The 12,849-nt window shown below is 35.4% G+C and overlaps 1 protein-coding gene across 1 annotated transcript; it reads right to left on the bottom strand.

Annotated features, from left to right (window-relative positions):
* Positions 1 to 242: 242 nt before the first annotated feature.
* On the bottom strand, positions 243 to 12,442 carry scn1bb (sodium channel, voltage-gated, type I, beta b). Its single transcript, XM_028461556.1, has 7 exons — positions 11,738 to 12,442; positions 11,404 to 11,635; positions 8,342 to 8,508; positions 6,917 to 7,157; positions 4,928 to 5,069; positions 2,019 to 2,093; positions 243 to 778 (listed from the first exon to the last, which is right to left on the bottom strand). The coding sequence occupies exons 2-6, from the start codon at positions 11,456 to 11,458 to the stop codon at positions 2,024 to 2,026; spliced, it is 675 nt and encodes a 224-aa protein (XP_028317357.1). The 5' UTR covers positions 11,459 to 11,635; positions 11,738 to 12,442; the 3' UTR covers positions 243 to 778; positions 2,019 to 2,023.
* Positions 12,443 to 12,849: the final 407 nt, after the last annotated feature.

Below are 12,849 nucleotides of genomic sequence, written 5' to 3'. Positions count from 1 at the left end.
AGTTAAAACACTTAAACTGGAGATTATCAGGAGGCTTTTAGTGGTTCATTCATCAACAGTTTCGTGGAAGAAATTAATCAGCTCAGTTTAAATCAGTGCCAACAGGAATAAAATACAATTATTACTGTTTTTATTATGTTTTGTTTTATTTTCATAAATAATAAACTGTCTTAACCTAAAACGTGTGTGAGCTCTACTGCAGTTTGCACATGATGATGATACACATAAAAACCTTCCCGAGGTGGGTTTCTTCCATCTTTATTAGTCCATTCCAATGGATTATAACCGTATATAAGTACAACTAGCAATTATACTGAAAATCCAGTCTATAATAGTCCATCACATTCTAGTTTTTAAATATCTTCACAGACGTCTTGTTTGTGTTTATTTAATTTTTTTTTTTTACATCCGGTGGTGATGAAATAGTAAAAAGCTTTCACCAATAATCAGCCTCGCAGAGTCCGCCCCACCCTCGGACAACGACTAACGTTTCAACATGACTACATGTAGGAAGAGGAGGAATACTGCTGGTACAGTATACATGTTTTCAACAATGTGGCTCATTAATGCATAACGGTTTCTCATTAATGTGCAGAGCATGCTTTTTGCGCTGTAGAATACTATATACAATGCTGGTACTATGCTGTCCTTGTACTTCATATTTATGTGCGGTCGAGGAGAAGGTGAATAAAGGTCTGAGAAGAGGAGGGGCTTCCAGTCCAGGTCACGGTCATGCAGGTCAGAGGGTGGACCAAGGTTTTCCGTCCAGGAAGGAAGCCTTGGACAGAAAAATAATCAGTTAACAACAACCATATTTTTACATTTATTATTTAGTTTTACAGGTTACTGCATTTAAACACATTAAAAACAAGGAGAATGGGGATAGTTACTAATATAATGTATATCTATATTTTCTGTAGCAATTTAGTCATACTATGTGTACTCAGTTATCCTCTTTTTGTTATAGGCAGTTTATTTGTTGAATTAATATCCTAAAGCAGAGATGTGCAATTTTTATCACAGTGAAGCCAACAAAAATGTGTTTGTATCCAATCCAAGGGCTGCATTTATCAAAATCTATGTTAACATTTAGACTAATGACTAGTATGAGCATTAACACCGGAAAGAACAAAGGGTTTGTCTGTATTTTGAGTGTTTTTGGAGTCATTTAGTTAATTTTTCTCTATTTTTTACATGTCTTTGTTTATATTTTCCTAATATTTTTGCAGTCGTTTTGAGTATTTCAGTTATCCTATTGTGTTTTTATTTATTTAGTATGTTCTTTGGAGTCATTTTGTTTATTTTCGTTGTCATTTTGTATATATTTTTTTTAGTTATTTTGTGTATTTTTGTTGTCATTTTGTATATTTTTCTCTTATTTTTTTAGTTATTTTGTGTATTTCTGTTGTCAGTTTATGTTTTTCTGAAGTTTTGTATGTTTTTCTGAAGTTTAGTAAGTTTTTTGGCTGCATTTTGTGTATTTTCCATGTCATTTTTATATTTTTCTCTTATTTATTTTAGTTATTTTGTGTATTTTTGTTGTCATTTTGTGGTTTTCTGAAGTTTTGTATGTTTTTCTGAAGTTTAGTAAGTTTTTTAGCTGCATTTTGTGTATTTTCCATGCCATTTTTATATTTTTATTTTATTTTTTAGTGATTTTGTGTATTTTTGTTGTCATTTTGTGTTTTTCTGTATCCATTTTGTGTAACTACATTGTCGTTTTGTATATTTTTGTAGTCATTTTTAGTTTTTTGTCGATTTCTATATATATTTGATATTTTCTAGTCGTTTCATGCATTTTTATGCAATTTTGTATGTTATTGAGGAATTTGTGTATTTTGTATAATCTTTGTGTTATTTTTGTCGTCTTTCTGTGACTCATTTTATGTATTTAAGCTGTTTCTGAATTTTTGTCACTTTGCACGGGCCGCCAGTTGCACATCTGTCCTAAAGCTTACGGATGAATGTCTACGTGTTGAGTAGTGGTGCAATGTGTTTGTGATGGAGTCCCAACGTACCGATGCTATTCTCCGACCTGCACCCCTGCACAGTTATCTTTACTTTCCGAGGCGATCGCTAAATACTCAGCATTTCTGCAAACAAACAAAAAAGTGAAGCACATTTAGTGTCCAAGCTTTTTCAACACTATGGTCTTTGTCTTTCATCACAGACGTGTGGATGAAGGATCGTCTCAAAGGAAGAATGCAGGAAAATGTGCGTATGACTGACTGTACACTTACAGGAGGAAGGTTTTGGTTTTTACTAAAGGATGAAAAATGGACAAAGGGTGAAAACAGTAAATGCACACAGACACAATATAAGGAATGACATACTGTACAGTGAAGAGAAATATGGTTTTAAATTACAATAATTACACTTTTAAACACTTTATCATGAATGTGAGACAGTCACACCAGCAGCTCTTATGTTAAAATGTTGTTTTCAGCTTCTTGAGTGTCATTAAAAGGATTTTAAATATTATTTCAAAGGAAACCCAGACTAAATAAACCACTGTGAAAATATTCAAACAAGTCTAAGGCTTTAAAATACAGAGAAAAATGGAGAACCCAAATAATTAAAAGGGTTTGGAAAATAAATGAAGATTGCTAAACATTTACGAGAGACCTATAATGAGAGCAAAGAGAAGAAAGAAGACCACCTTTTATATTTGAGGGTTTCAGAACAAAGATGAACAACAAAAAAGCACAAAATACAATGACGACTGAGACCAAAACAACCACAAAATGAACACAAAGTTACAGAAAAAAGGCACAAAATGGACTCCAGGGAAATTTGAAATACAAGTTAAACAGAAATCCATCATCATGACTAAAATACAACCACAAAATAGCAAGATAAGACCATATCTGACCACAAAGAGATACAAAATACAACAAAAGACCCACTAAAATACTACAGAGCCATAAAAAAAAGAGAAAAAGTAAACACAAAAAGACTTTAAACAACCCTATTTTTTATATTTCAATGTTTTTAAAGAGACAAAACACAAATATTCACCCAAAGAGACAAAAAACAACCAAAGGAGACATAAAATGACTAAAAGTCGATTTAACACTTAAATTAGAAAGAAATCAACAACAATGACAAAGATATGAGCACAAAAATGACAAAACAATAAACACAAAGTCCCAAAACAGTTAAAAAAAAAGCAACAAACTGACCATAATGAAAGTAAAACTACTACGAAAAACAAAAAGACAGTGATAACATTTTTTTTTTTTCACTGGGACACTAAATGACCACAATAAAGAAGAAAGTGAACAAAAACACTGACAGACATAAATTCCAGGGACATTTTAACTATTAAACATCCCCAGTTCACACAGCAAAGCACAAAACTCCTGAAACGGCTTTTCAAAATATGACTTGTTACATTTTTTAGCTTTTATTTTGAAATGTCCACAGGTTTAAAATCTTTTAAAGCTGATGTGACCAGGAGTAAACTGTGGCTTCACATGCATGGTGAGACTGCTGCTAGAATAAAGGTGATCTGAGGCCCCGCCCACACAATATCATACATTCAATATAATCAACCAATGGAGGCTGAGTAAACACATGCAAGCTGCTTCCAATAATGCCTTCATCAGCAGCTGCTTTGTTTGTTCACATCCAGTATATTTTTAAAACTTTTCTATTAGCAACTACTCAAACTAAACAAAAGGCATATTTATTCAGTCATTTACTTTACATTCATTAAAAGTACATGTGGACCGGGTCTGAGATGATGCACTATTGTGTGTGTATCCAGCAGCAGGTGAGATTAATAAATCAGCCCAATCATAGTATGGGGAGAGATTTGTTTTAAATTATTCACTAATACATTCACAGTTTTTACATATATTGTTTTATTTTTTTTTCTTCTGTTTTTTAAGTGTTTTTTCAGATTTTCACATGTATTTTATTTTATTTTTCCCTTTTTTTTTTTTTTTAGATTTTCACATGTTTTTTTTTTATTTTCATGTGTTTTTCAGATTTTCACGTGTTAGATTTTTATTATTATTAATAATATATACATATATATATTATTATTATTTTTTCCACTATTAATATTATTACCATTATTATTAAATCTTATTTTGTTGTTAATATACATTTTTTTTCCCATCCTGTTTCTCTCTCTCTCACACACACACACACACACACACACACACCTGTACTGTAAGAAATTGTAAATACAGTTCTCTGGGTGTATGCTGTCAGGTTATGACATTGTTGTTTCTTCCTGTCTATTGTCTTGTATGTTGCAAAATAAAAATAAAAAAGATTTTCACATGTGTTTTTCCAGATCTACAAATATCACAAAACATGTTTTAGAATTTGTGAGTATTTATCATGAATTATCATGTGTAAATCTTCAAGTGTGTGAAGTGAATTTGTGGATCTAAAAAAAATACAAGAAAAGCACGTGAAAATTGTGGCCGTATTTGTGGATTTGAAAAATACATGTGAAAATTGCACTTTACACAATTGAAGATTTACACATAATTCATGATAAATACACAAATTCTAAAACACATGTTTTGTGACATTTGTGGATCTGAAAAACAAATGTGAAAATGTACAAAAACAGATGTGAAAATTGTGAATCTATGAGTGAATTTGAAAAATACATTTGTGAACGTTTTTGAGACAAATCTCTCCCCATATCAAAGGGCAGCACAGGGACTCATGCTGCATTCAAGAACCACTTTAATGTCCTGAATCACCTGATGAATCTATGAAAAATATCAGCACGATTTACACGTAAACCTGAATGCAGCATTAAATCTGTGAACCTGTATCTTCAGTGTTTGAAGAGGCAAAACTTTCATTTTAGAGTCAGACATTGAGCACGTCACAGCTGCAGATACAGGACGTTGTCCACACATGCAGCAGCTGCAGAGCGTGAAGGTTAAAAAGCACTCACGCTGCTTCCCGTAAGGCCTCCTCTCCAGCCGCAGAGATCTTTCTGTAGCAGTAAATCATCTCTATGAGGAGCCACACCTGCAGCCCGATGATGGACACGTACATCATCACTTCTGACACGATGGAGGCCGTTCCTCTGGTGGCTGCACACAGGGAGGAGGAGGGAAACAAAGATGACATAAGAAGGACTGGGAATGAGGTGAGAGGGCACACACAAACATGCAGGGGCCACAAAAAGGTGATTGTGTCTCATCTGAGGGCCACGTTATCAATCTGAGCATTAACACCGGAATCAATAAAGGGTTTTTGTTATTGTTTTCTATCTTTTGGGAGTCATTCTGTGTATTTTTGCTTTTTGTGTGTGTGTTCTTGTATGTTTGAGTCATTTTGTGTATTTTTGGTTTTATTTTGTACATTTTTCCTGTGAATTTTTGCCGTTTTGTGTTTCTGAAGTTTTTTGTGTAGATTTGTTGTCATTTTGAATATATTCTCTTATTTACGTGTGTTTTTTGTGTGTAAATTTTGTAGTATTGTGTGTTTGAGTAATTGTGCGTGTTTTTGTTGTGATTTTGTGTATTTTTGCAGTTTTGAGTTTCTGTAGTTATTTTTGTGCATTTTTGTTGTTTTGTAAATGTTTGTGTTTTGAGTCTCTGTATATTTTTACTGTTTTGTGTTTCTGGAGTTAATTTGGTGCATTTTTGTTGTCATTTTCTACATCTTATTGAAGTTTTGTATGTATTTGTAGTCATTATGTTGTTTTTTTTGTCATCCCTTTGTATATTTGGAGTCTCTTTTTGAACCATTTTTTGTGCACAAAATTAGTCATGTGACCCCCCTGACAGATTTTTAAAAAAATTCTTATTCTTCTTAGGAACAATGTATGTGTACTACAGAGACTCTTTTTACGTTCATATGTTGGACATCAAATACTGTATTTCACTTCTTTCATTGCTCACTCTATGATTAAACAAGCAGTAAAACCAGTGTGGTCTGGATGCACTTTTAATGCTTCCTGTAACAAAAGCCCCTTTTAATGTCACAGTAAAGCTCAGAGGCAAAACAAAGACTGTGGCCAGAACAGATCAAATTCAGGGGCGTGTCCACCCGGAGCCTGGTGCCAAATCTTGATCAAAGCTACTGGTACTCTTTGATCTGATTTTATTTTGTAGTTGTGCCATTCAGTTTCTGAACTGAGGGGGCAGTAATGGTTTAGAGCAGACCCAAATTCATGAAAATCTTTCAATTCTACCAAACATTTGCACAAGAATAGGCTGCAGTTGGACATATCACCGATTAAAGCATCAGTAGCTTTGAAAATAAGCTTTTCATCCTGAAACTCAAAATTAATTAATCCTAAAGTTCATTTTAAAAAGGATTTTACATTATCTGAAGTTAAATACAGAGGAACATGCTTGTGAGGCTATGTTTAAAGAACGTGTCAAACTCAAGGCTCGGAGGCCAAATCCGGCCATTGGAGCATCCAATTTGGCCCGCAGGAGAACGTAAAAATGACAAAGCATGAATCATTGTTTAAATGGAGCTCAACAATATTTGCCGGTGCTTCTGTCACATGATGGCAGTAATTTTTTTTTTATGTTAAACTGTTGAAAAAAGCTCAGAATTCTTACAAAAACTAATTTTTAATTTTCCTGAAATTACCAGTATTACACAACTTGAATAGAATCTGGTCACAAATCTAAGAAATTAAAAGTGAAGATCCTATTGGGACTGATTATCACTTATTGCTAAAATATTGTTGGTTTCTTGCATATTTAGTATTTTATGTATATGTAGAAGTGCAAACTGTGGCACAATAATGTTGAAATTTCCTGCTTAAAATCTGTGGCCCATTTGAGATCAAAATGCTCCGTATTTAGCCCCTGAACTAAAATTATCTTGACACCCCTGGCTAAGAGTCACATTGCAGTTTCTGCTTGATTTTCTTTTAAAAATAAATTTAAAAATCTCTATTTTCCGTCAGTTTTCCTACCTTTAGCCACCACAGTGAGGTGGACCACCTTGCTGATCGTGGTGCTGTACTCGTGGTTCTCGTAGGTGAGGATGCGGTTGAAGAAGCATTGGTAGGTGCCCGAGTCGTTGAAGGTGACGTTGAGCAGGTAGATGGACGCGTCCTGAATGTCGCCGCTCCTCTTGCTCCCGTTCCAGTCCACGCGGTCCATGAAGAGGTCGTGTTCGATCGTTTGGCCCGTCTCCTTGGTGTAGGTGTAGATCTGGGTTCAACAAGAGGGTCGAGGTGTTAGATAACAAACATGTAACACAAAGGCCAAAGCAACAGAAAAATACACACAAAAAATCTACACCATATGACTCTAGTACCACAAAAGACTACGAATTTTTTTTTAAAAAAACTATATAAAATAATTAAACTAAAAAACATGAACACACACAAAGAAATGACACCATAAACACCGAAAATTTGAGAAATATGTACAAAATTACAAATTATTATAACAAGTGACAACAAAAAAACACAAATATGCATCCTTTCCTATGTTTTCCTTTTATTGATGATCAAATTGATGATTATTGTAATTGTGACATGAATGTTGATACTATGTTTCATGGATCTGATGATGTGATAAGTCAGGTTGATGGTACCTGCCCATGCAGCCCTTAAATAAGTCAGCATTTAACCCCAATATTTAAGTTCCTTATCACATCCTTTATTTAAAATATAGATTTTTAATATATTAACTTTAATATTTTTGTTTGTATTGGAAGTTTAAGAAAAAAGTTAGAACAAAATAGAAAAAAAATCTCTTAATAAAATATAGTCTTTTCCTGTTTAACTTTTAAGTTTATTTGATTCTGAATAAATGTACCTTTCTCATCTTGTATTATCTGATTCTACTTTTCTTAATTTAATCGTATTTCATCTCCTATCCTTGTTTTCCTTTATTATCCTATCTAATAACTGTACAATATAGGAATGATTCATTATTTAAGATGAATAAACTCTTTTCTGCCCATTTGAAGTAAAAGCTATAAAACGTTTCTCGAATATAGAATGTTAAAATCTTTGTGCTCAATACTGCCATTGTGGATAAAGCCGGTACTGCAATAGATTGGTTGATTAATAACTGAAAGGAAACTGTTGTGACAGAAAAATAAACCCAAATCTTGAACTATTATTAATCTCTTAAGATTCAGCTTCTGAATTAAACATCTCACTGATGAAACTTTAATGATCTCTGCACTGTAGTGATTGATTTTATATTTATGAACGTCATAATGGCCTTAGTGCTGGACTCGATCATGTTACGATGGTTTCTTCTTTATACTTAGAGGATGTGTTTTAGAGCTCGGGAAAGCTTTAAAATGATGACTCAGCTTTCCATGGACCAGAGGATGTTGATGCGCGCGTGCACACACACACACACACACACAGACTCACAGGAACAAAGTCGGCTTCTCCGTTGGCCCTGAAGAACCACTCGACCGTGGCGTATCCTTTCACCTCACTCCTCTTCTTACAGGAAATGCAGCCCAGCTTGAAACCAGCGCCGGCCACGGCCTCGGTGTCAGAGTCCACCTCTGCACAGGCTGCATGACACTGGTACACTGTTTACACAACACACAATGTGACACACACACACGGTCAACGTGATGAGGCTGCAACAGGAAATGAGCTCCTAGGATGCGTTTGCTCCAATATTACAAAGAAAATGAGATTTTAAACAATGTGTTGAAGGAAACTGTGTTTTAGCTAGCAGCATTACCACGTTTTCTGAAGAAAAATGAAGAAAATGCAAGTGAGGATGCAGGTGCACACTGCATTTGCTAGCATTAGCATAACTTAGCATTAGCTATCTAGCTTTAGCTAACATTAGCTAGCATTAGTCTAAAATTTGTCTTATCAATAATCTAGCATTAGCACTGTCAGTGCCCAATCCTCTCACGGACCAGATCCTAATTTGTTTTGACTGAATTATGATTTATTTTGGTTTTTATCTTATTTTCTGTTTGGTTTTTGATTGTCAATGTTGTGTATTGTGTTTTTTTTTTTTCATTTGAAGCCACACCGCAGACATTTTGACCTAAAGAGTTGACACTTATGAGTTATTTTAAATGATTCCTCAGGCCAATATACAGGAAGGGGCTGCTGGCATTTCGCGCAAGCAACAGATTCCTACTGAAATAAAACAAACTTTACTTTTCTTTAATAGTGAGTCAATGATCTCTCTTCAACCAACAGGTCATCTAGTGTCTGTATACACAATCAAAAGACAAGGAAGGCTGGTCCCACTGACTGACTGCTGATTTTTGCGACAGTGCTGCGGCGCTTGTGGCCACAGGTATAGCACCCCTAGTGGCCAAAAGTTACACATTGTTGTTTTAACAATTTAAAAACACCACAAAACAGTCACATATTTAAATGTGTACTATTACAATATTTAAAAAATGTCATATGGTTGGTTTACAATCAAATATCGCGTCCCAGCAGCTCTGTCGTAAGGATTGCGAGTGACGGAAGTGACGTAGTCACTATTAGCTCTCGCCTAACAATAGCATTAGCCGAGCAATAACATTAACCTAGCATTAGCTAAGCATTACCCAAGCAATAAGGTTGAAAAGATTGAAAAAGAAGGTTGAAATGGGTTGAAGGTAGTAGCTGAACATGTTAAAGGTTGAATGGTCAAAATGAGTTGAAGAATGGCCGGGGATGAAGGGGTTAAATTAGAAAAAAAGCTGACATTTTCAATAGAAATTAATGGGAAAGAAAACATTTAATCAGTACAAAAGTTTGAAAGTTACAAATTATAAAACTACAAACAAAAATCTTGGGAATTTTGGGAATTTTCTGATAGCCTATTTGTCTAAATCAGACAAATGTTGTGGGAGGAGTTAATGCAGACGGAAGAAAAAATGGAAAACAATAGTAAGGATGCCTCCTGTATCCTCACTAACAGTAGTAAATACATGAAAAATACACATCATTCACATCCGTAATACTCCATATCAGAAGCATTGGTAATGGAGGCTTTTTGGGGCCCCAAGTTTGCCAAACTACATGTAGAGATCTTTAAACCATTAACTGCTACTATCTCTTACACTTTACCTTGTGTAAAGACGAACTAAACCCCAACAACTGTTTTTATTTTTTTTTCTGCTGAAAACAAATGTATTTGGGTATGTAGTTACAGTGGCCCTAAAAGCTCACAACACAAAATAAAAAACAACATAGGGCTGGGCGATATGGACCCAAACTCAAATCGCAATATTTTTTCTCAAAATGGCAAAATAAATCCTAAAGTCAGACCAGAAAGACAATTCTGGGTTAAATTTGTTGATGCAAAATGCCATTTAGGCACATTTATTATCAAACAGCTGCACAATATGTGCAACTTTTGGCTTTTTCCCCTCTGAGGGACAGCATGTGTGAGTGAGTTCTGTAGTGTGGCAGGTCCGGGTTCGGACGCACTCAGTGATCCATCTAACTGTGCTTTTAATGCTGTTCTGAGAAGTAGAGAAAGCAGCGACTCCTCAAAACAAGTATTTTAATACAAAATGAGCATTAAAATAAAAATTTTGATAAAGGCAATATTGTAGTTCTATATGACCAAAATAGAAAACTTGATATATCTTGAATCTCGATGCACGGTATTGCCCTGCACGAGATCAACACAACACAAAACGGAAGTGCAAACAAATACAAACGCCACAGCATGAAAGTAGCCCGTAAACACAACTGACTGATGTGCTGCTTTACTGTTGTGAAGAAAACAAAAGGAACAAAAAAAAACAAAAAACAATCAGATGTTCAAAATAATTGATCCACGTACATTTGTAAGTGTAATAATGTCTGCTCAAAAGGCAGTGGGAAGAATAAAGACATATTTAATCCTTCTACAAGTTTCATCATTATGCTTCTGTCTGTTTGGACTTCTAGAAATACACAATAAGTAGGAAAAAACTGACTAATAATCAGTAACTATTGATATACAAGAATACAAAGCAAAATACCAACAATGGTAATACATTTTATTCAGATCAATTCACGGTTAAAGACAAAACTAGCCATAGATGTACTGTTTATTAGTTGCATTAAGCCCCTCCCCCATCCTCACTGTACTGTAACCAGATCATACGTTGATGAAGTTTGTCATTCTGTGTTATGGTGTGAGGTCTGTAGATCCCTCCACCTAACCACAAAAATGCCAACATAGCTCCAAAGGTGTCAAAATGTACTCAAAGATGTGATAATTTAGCGAACGACACTTATTAATGATAATGACAGCGTAATGTCAGCCTTATGTAAAAAAAAATAAAAATAAAAAAAAAACACAATTAAAGTGTTACCTTTTTGTTTAATAAATTAACTGGTAACTTTTACTTAATTATACACTTATTTGCGTATTCTTTCTTTTGTCTTTAACGTTTTTATTCTTTTATTTGTGATCTTTTTTGGCTGTAACAAAAGCAGGGATTAATAAAGGAATTCTTTGATTAACTTACCAAACATGGTGGTGCAGATCAGGGAGAAAAGCATCAGGTGAATTGATGTTTCCATGTTTCCAGATGTTGGGAGAGGCCACAGCTGTCAGTCTTTGAGATGGAACTTTCTTCTCCTGATGCTTTCTGAAGGTCTAATGCTTATGTGAAATATCTGAAGGTGTGTGTGCTCAGTGAAGTCACATGCCTTGTAGCTTCTCTACCTACCTGTGCATGTCCTACACTGCCTCAGATCCTTGGATCACACACAAACAGAGATTATTACTCACAGCCTATAATTTATCCTCCTTGTCCACCGTTATCTAACGAGAAACTATCCAGATTCCCTTGGACTCACAGTGATCTGTTAGATCCACACGCTGAGATTAGATCATGGCTTTCCCTGAGCTCTTTAACGTGAGATGCCACATGTTCTGCTTTCCTAAAAATGCTAGAAAAACCACAATCCCTACATTAATCAGCTACAAAGTTCCACCTCACATACCAGTGCATATGTTGTAAATCATATATTGCATGATCTGTGATGGCTGCTGCTGCCTCTCACACGCTACAGGCCGATCATCTAATGTGAGGATGGTGGTCCTGGATCTGCAGGCCGACCCTGGGTCCTCTTTGGTGGGGGTGAGGAGCGCACTCCTTTCCTTTCCTACCCCTGGGATGGAAAACAGTGGATTTTCCTATCGAATGAATCCGTGGAAAAGACGCGTCCGTGTCGCGGCCATGGCAGAGAATAAAATAACGCACGGAGGAGGAGGAGGAGGAGGAGGAGGTGCGTGTTTTTTTTTTTTTTTTTTTTTTTTTTCGTCCTACGCCACACACAGCGGCCCCTCACTGAGGATGCTGCAGATGCACTGCGGTAAAAGCTCAGCCTGTTCACACACACACGCACACACACACGGCTCCACCTCACAGACCCGAGCAGATAGATTCAAACACACCGGATTAAAACCCTCAAAGCTGCAGGAAAATGACTATCAGACGCCACAGCAGCTTTCTGTACACAGTAAATGGGTTCCCAGCGAATTGATGGAATGGATTTACAGGGTGGACTGTCCCTTTAAGGGAGCAGGGGCCGTAATTGAATAATGGTACAAATACGCTTCCATACAAGCAGGGTTGAGGTCAGTTACATTTTTCAATTACAATTATGTTTTCAATTATCCACCCTCAATTTTTGGCCAAGTGGGACTGGTGGCCTGGGTTTGTAATAATTTGCTCGCACTTCACTCAAACAGAGAGGTTTTGTTGTCACTGGGATTAGGTTGTGGATGACAATTTAAAAACTTGTCATACTATTGTTCAAATGAAACATATTTATAAAATTATTATTGACTGAAAACTACAGACATCTGTAAATCAAACATACGTTCAACTATTGACATCTGTAACAAATAAAATTGTTTTTTGTAACGAACAATTGATTTGGTAACGTTGTGCTTGTTATAATGT

Source organism: Gouania willdenowi, chromosome 11 (genome assembly GCF_900634775.1).
Source record: "Gouania willdenowi chromosome 11, fGouWil2.1, whole genome shotgun sequence".
NCBI lineage: Eukaryota > Metazoa > Chordata > Actinopteri > Blenniiformes > Gobiesocidae > Gouania > Gouania willdenowi.
Note: the sequence above shows the minus strand (reverse complement) of the source record. Positions and strands in the feature narration are given on the sequence as shown.

Excerpts from the sequence above, each read along its gene's own strand:
- scn1bb (XM_028461556.1), bottom strand. The coding sequence starts at position 11,458 with ATGGAAACATCAATTCACCTGATGCTTTTCTCCCTGATCTGCACCACC. Across the intron at positions 5,070-6,916 it reads CCTCACTGTGGTGGCTAAAG|CCACCAGAGGAACGGCCTCC; the intron begins GTAGGAAAACTG and ends CCCTGTGTGCAG. Across the intron at positions 2,094-4,927 it reads GAGGCCTTACGGGAAGCAGC|AAATGCTGAGTATTTAGCGA; the intron begins GTGAGTGCTTTT and ends GTTTGTTTGCAG.